General features: G+C 42.0%; 1 protein-coding gene across 1 annotated transcript in view; it reads right to left on the bottom strand.

Moving 5' to 3' along the window:
- Nucleotides 1–18,103, bottom strand: part of LOC112105438 — a 110,203-nt gene that overhangs the window by 51,916 nt on the left and 40,184 nt on the right. Inside the window, exon 13 of the mRNA XM_024198235.3 lies at nucleotides 9,809–9,908. Within this exon, the coding sequence (XP_024054003.1) occupies nucleotides 9,809–9,908 (100 nt within the window). The remainder of the gene's footprint in view (nucleotides 1–9,808; nucleotides 9,909–18,103) is intronic.

Below are 18,103 nucleotides of genomic sequence, written 5' to 3'. Positions count from 1 at the left end.
CTGTCTGGCGTTGCAAGCTTCCACAGGGCTATCGCCACTCGCTTCTCAACTGTGAGGGCTGCTCTCATCCTGGTATTCTGGCACTTCAGGGCAGGGGAAAGCAAGTCACAAAGTTCCATGAAAGTGCCCTTACGCATGCGAAAGTTTCGCAGCCACTGGGAATCATCCCACACCTGCAACACGATGCGGTCCCACCAGTCTGTGCTTGTTTCCCGGGCCCAGAATCGGCGTTCCACGCCATGAACCTGCCCCAGTAACACCATGATTTGCACACTGCTGGGGCCTGTACCTTCTGTGAGGTCTATGTCCATGTCAATTTCCTCATCACTCTCGTCGCCGCGCTGCAATCGCCTCATCGGTTGGTCCTGGTTTTGCTCTGGCATGTCCTGGCTCTGCATATACTCCAGGACAATACGCGTGGTGTTCATAGTGCTCATAATTGCCGCGGTGATCTGAGCGGGCTCCATGATCCCAGTGCTATGACGTCTGGTCTAAAAAAAGGCGCGAAACTATTGTCTGACGGAGGGAGGGAGGGGCGAGTGACGACATGGCGTACAGGTACAGGGAATTAAAATCAACAAAGGTGGCTGTGCATCAGGGAGAAACACAAACAACTGTCACACAGAATGGCCCCCCCAAAGATTGAACTCAAAACCCTGGGTTTAGCAGGCCGTTGATTTCACGGAGGGAGGGGGAAGCAAATGAATACAGAACAAATCTATTTTTTACATCTTAAGCTGGCAGCCGACGGTGCAGCATGACTGATAGCCCTCGGCATCTTCTGGGTGCTTGGCAGAAAATAGTGTACTACGACTAATAGCCGCCATCATCATTGGGAAGGCAGCAGAATATGACTGGGGGACATACGGAGTTTCAGCCATCATCTGATCGAACTGCAGTATGACGACGACGGATACCAGTCGTAATAAACCATCTACTGCTAAAAGGCAAGGGGCTGCTGCTGTGTAGCAATGCAGCCCCACGTCTGCCAGCACCCAGATCACCGATGAAGGCTACCAGTCATACTGCACCGTCTACTGCCAAAAGGCAATTAGCTGCTGCTGTGTAGCAATGCAGTACCATGTCTGCCGGCACCCAGATGACATATGGTGACGGTGAGCTGAGCTGAGCTGAGCGGGCTCCATGCTTGGCGTGGTATGTTGTCTGCACAGGTAACCCAGGTAAAAAGGCGCGAATCGATTGTCTGCCGTTGCTCTGACGGAGGGGGAGGGGCCTGATGACATGTACCCAGAACCCCCCGCGACACAGTTTTGCATCATTCAGGCATTGGGATCTCAACCCAGAATTCCAATGGGCGGCGGAGACTGCGGGAACTATGGGATAGCTACCCATAGTGCAACGCTCCGGAAGTCGACGCTAGCCTTGGTACTGTGGACGCGGTCCGCCGACTTAATGCACTTAGAGCATTTTATGTGGGGACACACACAATCGGCTGTATACAACCGATTTCTATAAAACCGGCTTCTATAAATTCGACCTAATTTTGTAGTGTAGACAGACCCATAGTTAATAAGGTTAGATGCCTCATAAGGTGAATTGCAGCAATCATGTTTGACTATCTGCTCAATAACACGGTAGCCAGTGATTACGTTCTCTAATTTGTGTGGACTGACCGGCACAGGAACAGTCTAGATGTCATAATTTTTGCTTAATTAAAACTGGACTTCAATCCACTCTTTGTAAGGGATTTGATTCTATAGGCTGCTCTAAAATCAAGCCCATCTTCCATTTCCAATAATGTCAAGCTTTCTAAGATGTGTTTGTGGGAGATTATCATTTTACTCACTGATAATCGAGATTTACTCGAGACCAAGCATGCCTGTGCCCCAGTATCCCATAAGGCTTGAGTTTTACTTTATTGAGGAAATGGCACACCTCAGATGTCTTTCCAAATAAATTACCTACTCTCTTTTGCTGCCTGGGTATTAGATGCCAAATGTAGGCTACTCCTAGTAAATTAGTCTTAATAGAACCTTAACATCCAACTCAGTTTTGATAGGCTCAGATCAGTTTTCCCTCTAAGGAGTTTCTGAGGCTGAGACCTGGGCAAACTGGCCTGATTACAGCTTCCATTATCTCTTCCTCAGTGTACCTCTTTTGAATCCCACTTTCAATTTGACTGCTCAGACAAAATTCAGGCTTAACCTATTCCTTTTGCAGAGAGCTGCCAAAGTCTTTTTTAAAACCTGGTTCTGTTTTCTGGCGTGTGGGTGACAGATTTTTCACAGGGAGTTGATTTTTAATTTCCTCCATGCTTTCCTGAAACTGCATCAAGTCATTTTAATTTTTCAGCATACTGTTTCTGAATTGTCTCTATTTTAAATTGATTCAGTTTGCTTCTCTTTTTCTATAGCACTGAGGACTACAATCTGATTTATTTTTAACTCCAGCATCACAGACAATCCCTGATCATCCACCTGTTCCCTGGCAGCTTTTCTTGCAAGAATCTACAGCAGCTTCTAGGCAGGTTCATATCTTGGACAGGTCAGGTTATTGCAATTCAACCTCTCCTGCCTGGTTCCGTAAATGTTAGGAAGTATGTAACCCATTGGAGAATGTGCTACAGGGTCTTCCTCTGTGCCAGAGGATCTGAGTTGTTATAACCCTCAACTATAAAGCATTGGCGCTCTAGCTCAAGCTGTAGCAGCTCATAATTTTAGCGTGGATGTCGCTGGTTCAATCTCCACTGTGTAGGCCAAAAGCCTACATTTTCCCTTTCTTTTTTTGGGAGTGGGTGGGGGTGGGGGGATAGGGGAGCAACTGGTCACCAGAGCTGACTTCTCTACCTTTTTTGACTGCACAGGACACTAGCAAGGATTTACTTTGCTCCCCAGAGCAGTAGAGAGAGGCTCGTTTGTGGTCTGTGCGGTGGAAAGAGGACACTTGTGTAATCTTGTTAGAGATAGAGCCTTAAGTAGTATCTAAAGCAGTTTCTGCTGCCTTAAGACAGTTTAGCAGTGGATACCCCTAGTCCTATAGGTACCATAAAGCATTCAAGATCAACCAAGCAATTATTTCTAACCCATTCTCTACATACACTGGGCTCAGTGGGTCATTTTAATAAACATTTATATTAAATTTTATTTTACATACACAAGCAGCATGCAATAACTTGAAAATCCACCCCAGAATGTACACACTTTATAATGGTAAATGAAACACATTACTGTGTCAAATCATTTCAGGAAAGAAGTCATATGTATAAAGCATACTTAAACTAACATTTGGGAATGCCCTTCTCAAGTAATAAGCTGCTGTGGTATTAGGGGTATGAATTGCATAGTCTGTAAACAGCCTCTGCTATACTCAAAAACTCACAGCAAGCAGGGGTTTAAGTTAGGAGGTCATAAATTATACACTTCCCGCCTGGCAAGAGGAAAGAAGAAATTTTGTTTATAGCCCCAAAGTATTCTGAATTTGCATTGTTCTTAAATATGGTTTAGCAGCTGTTCTGCAGGTAAAACAGCATATTTCCTGCACATGTACATGTAAAGGGTCAAATGTTTCTTTTATAAAGCAAAAACAACAACAATCTGATGGTCCAACTCACACCGCTTAAGCTTCCATCCGATTTCTTTGCCTGCTTCTTTTCCAGAAGCTCTGGTAATGAAAGCTGTTAGGAGGCCCGCCAATCACCCTGGATCACTCTGACAATCACAGCTCACTGTTAATCTCAAGGATTTTGATAATATACACACTCTATCCTTACTTCAATATCCTGAGTAACTCAGCATTCTGGCCTTTTTTATTCTTTGGAGAATTATTTGAAAGAAGAAACTGCAACATTATAAAACTCCAAGATTGCAGCCTGCAAACAGGGTTTTCTTAGACAATAGTTGCTTTAGATGATAAGAGACTCAGATTAAGAATTTGGAAAGACAAGTATAAATGCATGAACTTCAGGTCTTATAAACATTAAATTATTTTAAAATTCAATCAGCCTTTCTTCATTCAATGAATAAAAGACAGAGAAAGGTATTAAGGAGACAACGTACATAGTCTATCAGCTATGTTACATTGCTGGAGGTGATATTTATTAGCTTTTCATTCCATTAAACAACGGAAACACTTAAACATTTGAAATAATGAAACTAAAGGGTGAGTTCATGTCAGTTATGTCTGAATTCCTTGTTTACAAAATTGTATGTTTGAAGACTTTAATAATAAAGTAAAGTAAATACAATATTTTGTCCCAAACAACAATAAAAGGTTACCTTATTTCTCTATATTTTTTTTCTGGAAGCAAACTACATCTGCAAACTATTAATTATCCCTAATACTTGCAAAACCTTTTATATCTTATATAGGAATATTTCCTTATGAGTCCTGCATTGTGTTCTAACTGGCAGAAAAATATATTATTTGCAGACAGTGACCACACACTGACCCTGCCTCTGTAAACACAACTTTAATATCAACAAACACTGCATTACTCATATCTCCACACCGCTGAAAAGGCAACAGGAAATTGTACAGTATATTCACATGCACAAATATCTAATTTTGAATGCACTGAAAAACTAGGGTTGTATTAATCATTCAGTTGCAAAGTAAAACAAACAAACAAAAACCTTGCTCAATATTCCAAAGTTGTCATGAAAATAGAAATGTTCCAGGTTCAGCTCATGTAACTAAAGTTTAAAAATCCAGGTATTCTGTAAATTTGATCTATTGCAAGTTACCTGGAAGTAACTGGATGTTTTGGATAAGCTCTACTTCTTACAGGTAAATCAGCCAAACAGCAAAATCCTAAATTAATTAGTAAAACAGGCTCTGCATACTTTAACTAATATGACCTGCCTGATTAAAACAAAAATAAGACTAATTAGCAGCCTAAATAGAACAGTATCAATATTAAAGGGAAAAAATCCACGTACACCCACTGTTACTACATAATGGAATCTGAAATACCGGACTTTTAAATTCAGGTGAGAAAGGGAGGGTAGATTTTCAGTAAATAAAGCCCTATGTAAAAGAGTGCATCACTTTAAAGCTAGGAGTCTCTCCAGCATTTACAAAAAAAGTAACAGTTTTTGGGATCACTTGAGCTGCTTTTCAAAAGCAGCACTTTGGGGTTGGCTGGTGTCAGTGGCAAACCAGGAGCACCGCCAGCTTTTCTGCCACCCTAGGCAGCAGAAGGTCCCGCCCCGAAATGCCGCCCCTGACAGAGGCAGCGGAAGGTCCCGCCCCCAAAATACCGACGACGACCGGGGTGGCCGAAGATCCGGCCGCTGCGGTCGCCGCTCCCCAAATTCTATTGCCCTAGGCGACCGCCTAGGTCGCCTAATGGGTTGCGCTGGCCCTGGTGGAAACTCACATATAGAGAGTGTTGGTATGCAAAGCACACAGCTACGGGTGCATGTGTGTGTGTGTGTGTGTGTGTATATATATATACACACATATATATGAACACAGCATAGGTTTTCTGTATTCACAATTCTTATGTAGTAGCAACCTCAAGGAGTTCTGTACCACCCCTGTGGCCCATATGCAGACTGCACAGTCAAGGTCTGATAGAAGGCAAGTGCGGGGGGTTTGGGGTGTTGGATTCACTGCCCAAGTACAGGCTATGGTGATAGTACAGTGCTCTGCACTGTTACTGTCTAACTTCCCCATTTAGACCCAAACTGTGGCTTGGGCAGTGAATCCTGGGCTGTGAATCCAGGGCCCCAAACTCCTCTCAAAATCCCTGCAGCTTGCATCCTATCTGACCTGGACTGCACAGTCTGTGGAGGAGGAGAAGTGGAGGCCCTGGGGAAGTAGGAAGAAAGGCCCGACAGGCAGGAGAAGAGCTCCTTGTAACAATCCCATAGGCCAGAGGCTATTATGCCAACCATAGTTCATTCCAGATATGCCCTGGCATGCCCAAATGCTGGGGAATGAGAAGGAGTTGCAGAGAAATCCTCAGCTACCTTTTTTAGAGCAGCTTTACAACTACTATGTACCACTCAGATGATACAAAGAGGCCCTAGGATAGGACTACCTGGCCCTTGTTGTTAATATTAGCACATGACAATAAAAATTCATCACAGATCTGTATACTAAAGTCAAAAGGGAATCAAATAAAACTTATTAGAAATTAATACCAAGGATTTTCTAGGACAAGGGGATAACTAGGAGAGGAAATCTGCATTGTTTCAAAACAAGGTTCAGGTGACCCCTGCATACCAATTACAAAATAGGCTAAAAATACAGTCTTTCTAAAATGTTATAGATCAGTGTCTTGCTGCCAGGATTTCTTGAAACTCAATGCTCACACTTAATATGTAGGACTGTCTTCTCAAGGAATACATTAAAGAACAAGTCAGTAAATAAAATTGCAGATGGACAGAAAAGATTGTTCCCATTACAAACATCCTGGAACTCCCAGTCATATGAAATTAAACACACAACTGACTGTTGTTATAAGCATGTAAAGAATTTTTATAGTAGTCATGTGAAACTTTCATCTTTAAGAAACTATTTCCAATATATCCAGAGTACACTGACAATGCTGACGTGTAATGAAATCCTTGCATTTTGCCATTACCTCAGAAGCCAATGGAATGAATCAGGCTCTAGATAAAATGTACTGCAAACTCATTATATTCAAGTGTTAATATCAGATTAGTTTTATGCTGTTTTACTACAGTAGACACAATCGGAAAGTCAATGGGAGTCTGCATGGATGCAAAAGTCTGCCCATGCATATCCTATTGCAATATCAGGGGCTAGGTTTGGACCTTCCTGTAATAGCAAGTAAAGAATTATTCACATCATTATCAATGTAGCAATTATTATATTAAACAAAAATTCCATATCGTTCTAACTGATAGTGAATCATATTAAACAAATTACAAGTAATTAGCCATTCACAAGGATCTGTGCACTAACTTGGTATTAAGTGCGTAGTAAATAGCCTTCCACACTCTAGGACACGGGTCAGCAACCTTTGGGAAATGGTGTGCCAAGTCTTCATTAATTTAAGGTTTCGTGTGCCAGACCGGCAGCGCGGGCGGCAGATGGAACCCCAGACCGGCAGCGGGCTGAGTGGCTCAGCCCGCTGCCGGTCTTGGGTTCCGTCTGCCGGCCCCTGCCAGCCAGGGTCCCGTCCGCCGGCCCCGCTCAGCCTGCTGCCGGTCCGGGTTCCATCCATCCAGGCTGGCAGCGAGCTGGCAAGAGGCTGGTGGCTGGGGCCCCGGCTGGCAAGGGGCCGGCAGCCAGGACCCCAGGCCAGCAGTGGGCTGAGTGGCTCATCCCGCAGCCGGTCTGGGGTCCTGGCTGCTGGCCCTGCTCAGCCCGCTGCCAGCCCGAGTTCCGTCCATCCAGGCCGGCAGTGGGCTGAGGGGGGCCGGTGGCCGGGACCCTGGCTGGCAAGGGGCTGAGCGGCTCATCCCGCTGCTGGTTTGGGGTTCCGTAATCCAGGCCGGGAGCAGGCTGAGCAGGGCTGGCAGCTGGGACCCCGGCTGGCAGCAGCGTGCCACTAAAAATCAACCCACGTGCCACCTTTGGCACACGTGCCACAGGTTGCTGACCCCTGCTCTAGGAGTTACTAATCTTCTGATACAAATGTTATTTCACTAGCAAAATGGCAGTATGTAATCCAATTCTGCTAGAAAAATACCATTCCTCTAGTGAAAGTGATATTTGTGAGTTTTCTAAGGATGTGGTGTAACAGAATAAAGATATAGCATATAGCTGTACAGGTATGTGGAAAGGCAATAAAAAGTGGACAGAAAGAAAAACTATGAATACCCAGATGAGGAGGGCTCCCCAACCAGCAACCTAGAATCCAGGGTGGATAAAAATCATTGATTTAAAATAAATAAATAAATAAATAAATAAAATCGGATTTATTGAAATCAGATTTTTGAGGAAAAAACCTATCTAAAGATAGTTTTAATTGAGATACATTATAGCTCAAAGATAATTCATCACAGAATAGGGATTATAAAGTCTAATTCTATAGTATGAGACAATATATTCATGTAATGTTTAAGAAAAGTTTTGTAAATGAGTTCCAATAGTTCATGGATTAGGGACCCAATTTTATGGGGCTCCAGGGGCTTCTGTATAGATTATTTAGGTTAATCTTTCTATCTACCCAATGAGACTCAGTGCTCAGTCTAGAAGATACCATCAGAGATGCTTAGTTTTGCAGTTCTCAATCTGTGGATTTGTGTCTCCAGAGATAACATGCTTGTTAACAGAAAAAATGTTTTAAATAAATAAATAAATAGAGGTGAGAAATAACAGACCTCAATCCTATTGTCCCTCTGCAAATTTGTGTACACAGAGTCAATCCCTTACCTCTCTCTAAAAGTACAAAGTTTCAAAAAGTTCAATGAATAGAAAATTGTTGGCGGTGGAATAGATCTGGACAAGGAGAAGAAATCTGGAAATAAATGTGAGAAGGGAGGGACAGGCAGTAGAAACAAAAGTGAAGCTGTTTGAGCAGCATATTCCAGAATTCTTGAGGTCTTTCTGAGTATAGCCTTCACTGATTTGAGATCTACCATATCATTCTCTCACTAGAAGGGAAAACCTATAATGGCAGCAGGCTGTAAAAGAGACCCAGTTGGGGAATATTTTAATGAAGTTCCTCTACCTGTGGGTAAGACAGGCATGTGTGCAAAATGCAAACAGTGCAACAAAGAAATGCAAGGCCTGGTTCCCGAATGAAACAACATCATGAGAAGTGTTCCTTCTCAGGAGGAAGCTGCTTTGAAGATGATGAAAGGAACATGTCTGAACATGCAGGATCTTCAGGTTGGTAAACTTTTTTATTTCATACTTCTTTCTTAAGGACTGCCTGTCTTCCTTCTGGACTATTCTTGAATTCTCATGTTTGAGCAAAAAATACTCTATGGTACTATCATTTTAGATGCAGTTGCAATGAAAAATAAATAGCTGAAATAGGCAGATCTTCCTTTTACAATTTCACCTCTAAAGTAGTACTGAGTGTCAGTGAATGCAATGAGTAATACTAAATGAGCAGTATAGTAATAATAATTAAATAACTGCATTGACTTATTTTATGAGAATCCATCCTTAACATACAGGATTCTGAAGACTATCCACCTTCAAGAGCACCATCATTTTCTATAGTTTCAATTATTCATTTTCTGATATCGCTGTAAAACTAATCTGAAAATTTTTCAAAATAAATCATTTTAAAAATGTATAGTGTGTACCTTCTAAAAATGAAACCTACATCTATCTCTGAGATGTGAAGAATATGTATTAAGGTTATAACAACCAACAAGAATGCATTTTTATGGAGAAATCCATGATTAAATCGAGTCTTCCTGATTAGTGATTTAAATCAAATCCACCCCGCTAGAATCTTTAGCCAGATTCTTTGAATATTAACCTGATCCTGAATAAATAATGTACAATGTAGTATGTTAACATTTTATAGCAACTTTGCCTTAATAAAAAAAATTTTTTTTAAAAGGTAGCAGCAGCAGAAATGCTGAGAAACATGGGAGGAGTAAAAGGTGAATCTCCAAACAAAATCAACACTTGAAAAGTCTGTTAATATCTTAGGCCCCATTTCAGCAAAGTATACGTTCAAGTTTGTGTTCATACAGCACATAGCACCATGGGACACCAACTGGGTCTTTGTGTTCATAGAATATCAGGGTTGGAAGGGACCTCAGGAGGTCATCTAGTCCAACCCTCTGCTCAAAGCAGGACCAATCCCCAAATCTATCACAATATTAATGATTCTATCACAATATTAATAAACAATAACAACAACGACAAACTAAGTGGCAGATACTAAGAGAAAGTAGTGAATATTTACCCATTCCAGTTCCAGCTGGTGCAATCTCTCTGGAGAAGATTTCCACAGCCTTTTTCTGCTTATGGTGTACAGCAAGCCAGATAACAGCTTCCCGTGGACCCTATTTGCAAATATTATGAGTAATGGGTTCAAGAATGATATGCAAAGGTTAACTTACATACAGAGTTCTAGTAAATTTAAACATGTAGAATCATACAAAAGTGAACTACCACTATTGCAGTTGAGACACTGCAGAAAGCCAATCACTATACAATATTACTAAGCACTATAACCATGTGCATCCAATGACATTCAAGCCTGGGGTTGCATTCTAATATATCTTAGAGAACTTTTGAATTTAATTTGATCTCAACCAGTATTTAAGTAAAAGAAACACTTACTTCACTTTCAAATTGGGGTGGGCAAACTCATTTTTGTCTCCTTTTGAACCTATTGAAAACATTGTGGGGTCAAAGCTAATGGGCCAGGCTCAAACCCTACATGAGGAGAGCCTGCTGTGCCCGGAGGGATTCACTCATGGAGAAGAGGGCAATGAAAACACTGTGCCCTCTTTCCTCAGTAGTTTCATAAGATGAAGGCACTTTTAAAAATCCATCAGGCTGGGGGAAAGCCAACAGATGCGGAGGAGCACGTGGTTCAGACAGAGACATTCCTTAGGGGAGGATCTACTAATGGATATTCTCTATGTCCTACTAAGGAGGAGAGTATGGAAAATAAAATACAGGTAGGATCTGATGAGAAACAGTCAAATGAAAAAAAGTCTCATTCAATTACAGCTAAAAAGTGACAAGTTTTTAAAGTGCTTATATACCAATGCTAGAAGTCTAAATAATAGGATGGGTGATCTAGAGTGCCTCGTATTAAATGAGGATAGTGATATAATAGGCATCACAGAAATTTGGTGGAATGAGGATAATCAATAGGACACAGTAATACCAAGGTACAAAATATATCGGAAGGACAGAACAGGTCGCGTTAGTGGGGGAGTGGCATTAAATGTGAAAGAAAGTGTAGAATCAGATGAAGTAAAAATCTTAAATGAACCAAACTGCACCATAGAATCTCATGCTCAAATAATAAGAATATAGCAGTAGGGATATATTACCAACCACCCGACCAGGATGGTGATAGTGACAGTGAAATGCTCAGGGATATTAGAGAGACTATTGAAATAAAAACCTCAGTAATAATGGGGGATTTCAACTATCCCCATATTGACTGGGTACATATCACCTCAGGATGGGATACAGAGATAAAGTTCCTTGACACCTTATATTACTGTTTCTTGAAGCAGCTAGTCCTGGAACGCACCAGAGGAGAGGCAATCCTTGATTTAGTCCTAAGCGGAGCATAGGATCAGGTCCAAGAGGTGAATATAGCCGGACCGCTTGGTAATAGTGACCATAATATAATTAAATTTAACATCCCTGTGGCGGGGAAAACACCACAGCAACCCAACACTGTAGCATTTAATTTCAGAGAGAGGAACTACAGAAAAATGAAGAGGTTAGTTAAACAGAAATTAAAGGGTACAGTGCCAAAAGTGAAATCTCTGCAAGCTGTGTGGGAACTTTTAAAAGACACCATAATAGAGGCTCAACCCTAAATGTATACCCCAAATTAAAAAAATCATAGTAAGAGAACCAAAAAAGATCCACCATGGCTAAACAACAAAGTAAAAGAAGCAGAGAGAGGCAAAAAGGCATCCTTTAAAAAGTGGAAGTTAAATCCTAGTGAGGAAAATAGAAAGGAGCATAAACCCTGGCAAATGAAGTGTAAAAATACAATTAGGAAGGCCAAAAAAGAATTTGAGGAACGGTTAGCCAAAGATTAAAAAAGTAATAGCAAATTAATTTTTTTAAGTACATCAGAAGCAGGAAGCCTGCTAAACAACCAGTGGAGCCACTGGATGATCGAGGTGCTAAAGGAGCACTCAAGGAAGATAAGGCCATTGCAGAGAAACAAAATAAATTCTTTGCATCAGTCTTCATGATTGAGGATGTGAGGGAGATTCCCAAACCTGAGCCATTCTTTTTAGGTGACAGATGAGAGGAACTGTCCCAGATTGAGGTATCATTAGAGGAGGTTTTGGAACAAATTGATAAATTAAACAGCAATAAGTCACCAGGACCAGGTGGTATTCACCTAAGAGTTCTGAAGGAACTCAAATGTGAAATTGCAGAACTACTAACTGTAGTCTGTAACCTATCATTTAAATCAGCTTCTGTATCAAATGACTGGAGGATAAATAATGTGACACCAATTTTTTAAAAGGGCTCTAGAGGTGACCCCGGCAATTACAGGCTGGTAAGCCTAACTTCTGTATCGGGCAAATTGGTTGAAACTATAGTAAAGAACAAAATTGTCAGACATACAGATGAACATTATTTGTTTGGGAATAGTCAACATGTTTTTTGTAAAGGGAAATCATGCCTCACCAATCTACGAGAATTCTTGGGGAGGGGGGTCAACAAGCATGTGGATAAGGGGGATCCAGTGATTATAGTGTATTTAGATTTTCAGAAAGCCTTTGATAAGGTCCCTCACCAAAGGCTCTTAAGCAAAGTCAGCAGTCATGGGATAAGAGGGAAGGTTCTCTCATGGACTGGTAACTGGTTAAAAGATAGGAAACAAAGGCTAGGAATAAATGGTCAGTTTTCAGAATGGAGAGAGGTAAATAGTGGTGTTTCCTAGGGGTCTGTACTGGGACTAGTCCTATTTAACATATTCATAAATGATCTGGAAAAAGGGGTAAACAGTGAGGTGGCAAAATTGGCAGATGATACAAAATTACACAAGATAGTTAAGCCCCAGGCAGACCGTGAAGAGCAACAAAAGGATCTCTCAAAACTGGGTGAATGGGCAACAAAATGGCAGATGAAATTCAATGTTGATAAATGCAAAGTAATGCACATTGGAAAACATAATCCCAACTATACATATAAAATTATGGGGTCTAAATTAGCTGTCACCACTCAAGAAAGAGATCTTGGAGTCATTGTGGATAGTTCTGTGAAAACATCCACTCAATGTGCAGCGACAGTCAAAAAAACGAACAAAATGTTGGGAGCCGTTAAGAAAAGGATAGATAATAAGACAGAAAATATCATATTGTCTCGATATAAATCCATGGTATGCCCACATCTTGATTACTGAGTGCAGGTGTGGGCACCCCATATTAAAAAAGGTATACTGAATTGGAAAAGGTTCAGAAAAGGGCAACAAAAATGATTAGGGGAATGGAACGGCTGCCGTCTGAGGAGAGATTAATAAGACTGGGACTTTTCAGCTTGGAAAAAAGACAACTAAGGGGGGATATGATAGAAGTCTATAAAATCATGACTGGTGTGGAGAAAGTAAATAAGGAAGTGTTACTTACTCCTCATAACACAACAACTAGGGGTCACCAAATGAAATTAATACACAGCAGTTTTAAAACAAACAAAAGGAAGTATTTTTTCACACAACACACAGTCAACGTGTGGAACTCCTTGCCAGAGGATGTTGTGAAGGCCAAGACTATAACAGGGTTCAAAACAGAACTAGATAAATTCATGGAGGATAGGTCCATCAATGGCTATTAGCCAGGATGGACAGGGATGGCGTCCCTAGCCTCTATTTGCCAGAAACTGGGAATGGGCGACAGGGGATGGATCACTTGATTATTACCTGTTCTGTTCATTTCCTCCCGGGGCACCTGGCATTGGCCACCGTCGGAAAACAGGATACTGGGCTAGATGGATCTTTGGTCTGACCCAGTATGGTTATTTTTATGTTGCTGGCAGAAACTGCTGTGGGGACACATTAAGTCAATGCACTGACTCCACCCTCCCATACCTTCTTCTAGCTCCCTAGCCATACTCCACTTCCCAGGCCAACCATACCCACTTCTCACTTCAATTTTCATTCTGCAAAGTCTGTCCTGAAATGGACTTTCTGCCACTGGAGGATCCTCTATTGGGGTCTACACTTTGGCGAAAGCTTTAGGATGAAACCTTGGCTCCCATGAAGTCAATGGCAAAACTCCCATTGACTTCAATGGTGCCAGGATTTCACCTTTAAAAAAAATACAAAAAACCCCCCCAAAACCCCCCTCTCTATTGTATGTTTTTCTTTTTATACTTAACAATTTTTGCTTGTCTTGTGCAGATGTAATCCCTAATTGTATCTGCCTAAACACAGCATTTCTAAATACTCTCCTTTTTTGCAGCTGGGATGAGATTCCTTCTCCAGCCTCCTCTGATAGTTTTCTGCTTTTACTCTCATTTCAATGACAGCCTCTGTCAGCTTTAGGTTTCTTTTTTTAACCACAAGCAATCAGCTATACCTGTGTTTTTTCAAGTGGGAATTTATGTTCTTCAGTAAGGTAAATGCTTGGGTCAGCTTTGATTCTACCCTTTTGATCAAATTTCCAGTACTAAGCCCTATATCAGTTATTTGGAATACAAATCTAATATACCATCCTCAGTTCCCTAGGAACAATAATAAATGTTTCTACTTTTTATATGAAATGGGATTGCACAAAGTTATAACCCTACAGCTCAGATTTTTCTCACATGGAATTATAAAGTGTTGTGAAATATTTCCTCTTCCTGATAGTCAGCTATACTATACAACACGGGTCAGCAACCTTTGGGAAGTGGTATGCCAAGTCTTAATTAATTTAAGGTTTCGCGTGCCAGACCGGCAGCGCGGGCAACAGATGGAACCCCAGACCAGCAGCGGGCTGAGCCGCTCAGCCCACTGCCGGTCTCGGGTTCCATCCGCCGGCCCCGCTCAGCCTGCTGCCGATCCGGGTTCCATCCATCCAGGCCGGCAGCGAGCTGGCAAGGGGCTGGTGGCTGGGACCCCAGCTGGCAAGGGGCCGGCAGCCAGGACCCCAGGCCAGCAGTGGGCTGAGCGGCTCATCCCGCAGCCGGTCTGGGGTCCTGGCTGCTGGCCCCGCTCAGCCCGTTGCCAGCCTGGGTTCCATCCATCCAGGCTGGCAGTAGGCTGAGGGAGGCCGGCGGCCAGGACCCTGGCTGGCAAGGGGCCGAGCGGCTCATCCCGCTGCTGGTCTGGGGTTCCGTAATCCACGCTGGGAGCAGGCTGAGCAGGGCCGGCGGCTGGGACCCTGGCTGGCAGCAGCGTGCCACTAAAAATCAGCCCGCATGCCACCTTTGGCATGCGTGCCACAGGTTGCTGACCCCTGCTATATAATTTACAGTTCATGCTAAGTTCTTCTTGCAACCCCTCTAGGTCTATCCAAGGTCATGATAGACTTATACAAACTTCTTCACTGCTGTGTTTGTGTCTCAAACCTAGTTTTGCTAAGAGATTTACTCTGTTTGTTAGTGAACATGGAGAAAAATTTTAAAAGTTTATTTGATAAGTTCACATGAAATCATGATCCCATTTATCACAATGGCAAAACTCTCATTGATTCAAACAGGAGCAGGATTTGGCCTCTCAAGACGAGGAGGGTTTTTTCTCATTTCCATTTTCTTCTGTCCTTTTGCTATAAAGAAATTTTCACAGGGAAAAGAGATGTTCTATGAAAACACACCAACATTAAATATTAAACATATTATTAGTTTCTACAAAACCCATAGTGCTTTAGACTCTGCTTCTGGAATGTTGTGCATAAAGAATATTAGACTCATGATATATTCTAGCAAACAATGGGCAGAGAAAAGAAGTAAAGCAACCAAAAAGGGAGAATCCAAAAAAGTGGAGCCAAACCAGTCAGAGATTATCTTCATTCTCTGTTTGTTCAATGCCCTTTTTGCTTTTTACTTCATTAAGTTGTCTCTTCCACATTTTATTTCCGTTTCCCACTAGAATCATCCCTGCAGGACCCTAGAGAGAAGAAGGCACCATCTCTGCTCACTAGGGTCTACCCTTCCTTTAACTTCCTCCTCCCCAACAGGTACTCGGTCGTACACTTCTTCTGCCAGTCTACTATTACCTTTTCTCTTCCTCACAGGGAACTGCTCTGAGTAAATGGGGAGACCATGTTCCTGCTTCCTCTGCCCACCCATATTTCAGCAGCCTGTCAGCTCCTTCACTGAGCTTTTCCCCCCTTTTAGCTAGAGGCTGCACTAGTAACTCACAGGAGGAGTTGGCTCAGTTGCAGGTAGCAAGCCAGTGGCTGGGGGGGAGGTTGCAATGATCCTAATGCTGTCGGTGGAAACCCAGATGGCTCCTTCACAGCCACAAAGAGGTCAGGGATTCCTCCTCTCCCCAAAATGGGGAGTCCCCCACTACAATCCTCGTAAACATCAAAGATCAGGCCTGGATAGCTCTGTGCGTGAAAGTTGAATAATCCATGTTATTTAGAAAAAAAATATCATCAGTCCTATCGTTTATAATACAAAAGCTCCCCGTGAAGCAGGAAGGACTAGGTACCTACTGGCATTAGCAACAACTACACACCACTCCACAGAAACACTAACCCAGGAACCAAACCCTATAATAAACCTCGTTGCCTACTCTGTCCTCATATCTACTCTAGTGACACCATCAGAGGACCCAACCACATCAGCCACACCATCAGGGACCCATTCACTTGCACATCTACTAATGCGGTATATGCCATCCATATGCCAGCAATGTCCTACTGCCATGTACATTGGCCAAACCGGACAGTCTCTACATAAAAGAATAAATGGACACAAATCGGATATCAGGAATGGTAACATACAAAAGCCAATAGGAGAACACTTCAATCTTCCTGGACATTCTATAACAGATTTAAAAGTAGCCATACTTGAACAAAAAAACTTCAGAAACAGACTTCAAAGAGAAACTGCAGAACTAATATTCATTTGCAAATTTAACACCATTAACTTGGGCTTGAATAGGGACTGGAGTAGTTGGCTCATTGCAGAAGCAACTTTTCCTCTCCTGGAATTGACACCTCCTCATCAATTACTGGGAGTGAATTACATCCACCCTGATTGTATTGGCCCTGTCAACACTGGTTCTCCACTTGTGAGGTAACTCCCTTCTCTTCATGTGTCAGTATAACAATGCCTGCATCTGTAATTTTCACTCCATGCATCTGAAGAAGTGTGTTTTTACCCACGGAAGCTTATGCCCAAATAAATCTGTTGGTCTTTAAGGTGCTACCGGACTCCTTGTTGTTTTTGTGGATACAGACTAACACGGCTACCCCCTGATACTAACAAATAAGATACTCTTGGGTTTGTATTAATATACCACTAGGGAACTTCCCTAGTGCTTAAAATCACATAGCTGATACACAGCCCAGTACCTCTCAAGATACAGTATTTGAAATATGCACCACTGTGGCTCATTTCAGGAAACATCTGATTGCTACAGTATGTTAGTTTTCCCTACTGCTAGATGCCCACTGCAGGGTTTACACACACTGATAATATTTTCAGAACTAACAGAAACAGTTTACTTTCCCCAGAGAAAGCATTTGCTTGGTGCTATTACCAGGATTCTGGTAAGACTGGTATAATGATCCAGGAGGTCACATTTGTTGCTGGCTTGGTGAAAACGAATTACAGAATACACCCATCAGCTTGGGGTGTCTGCTCTGGTTTCTGAGAGTCTGCCCTGAGGTAGGCACTCTCAGTTGTGAGGCAATCCAGACAGCATGACACAGCTTATGACTGATGCTGGAAGATTGACAAGTATCTTTTTTTTTTTTGTTTAGCTTTTTTAAAATCCAAGCTAGTGTTTACATTTTTCAAAGATGCAGCATCTACCTCAATCAGATTATGTGGCAATGAGTTTTACAACTGGACTGTGATTTGATTTTAAAAGCATTTCCATATATAAATTTTAAAATTTGTTGCCTTATAATTTCATAGAGGCCCCACTTGATCATATTATCAATGGGCAAAGTAAATAGGAAAGTTTTACTAGTTTTCTTTATGCTACCCATTATTAAATAGTCTCAACTTTTCTTAATCTTCTTCTTTCCCAACATTTTTAATGTCTTCTCACATCAAAACCTACGATGTCCCAGATCATATTTGTTGCCCATTCCCTTGGGATGAATGGAGGGCACATGGAGCATATTAATGCTGTGAGAAAAAAACCTAGAAAAGCACCCAAATGCGCTCTTCAGTCAAAGGACAAACACACTATAGACTACCCAATGCCCTAGCAGTGCCATCATCTCTGGAACCTTCTTGTAATGCTCAATCCAATCCCCACTAAACTACACGGAAATACTCCTATGAATTCAATGGACTATGCATCAGGTTCTTAATGAACAAGAGGAGACAGTATGAATTCATTTGTAAAAATTACCTTTAATTGTTAAGCAACCTAAACTTG

Source organism: Terrapene carolina, unplaced genomic scaffold (genome assembly GCF_002925995.2).
Source record: "Terrapene carolina triunguis isolate 2854851 unplaced genomic scaffold, T_m_triunguis-2.0 Scaffold66, whole genome shotgun sequence".
NCBI classification, from domain to species: domain Eukaryota; kingdom Metazoa; phylum Chordata; order Testudines; family Emydidae; genus Terrapene; species Terrapene triunguis.
This window is presented reverse-complemented; position numbering and strand designations above follow the sequence as displayed.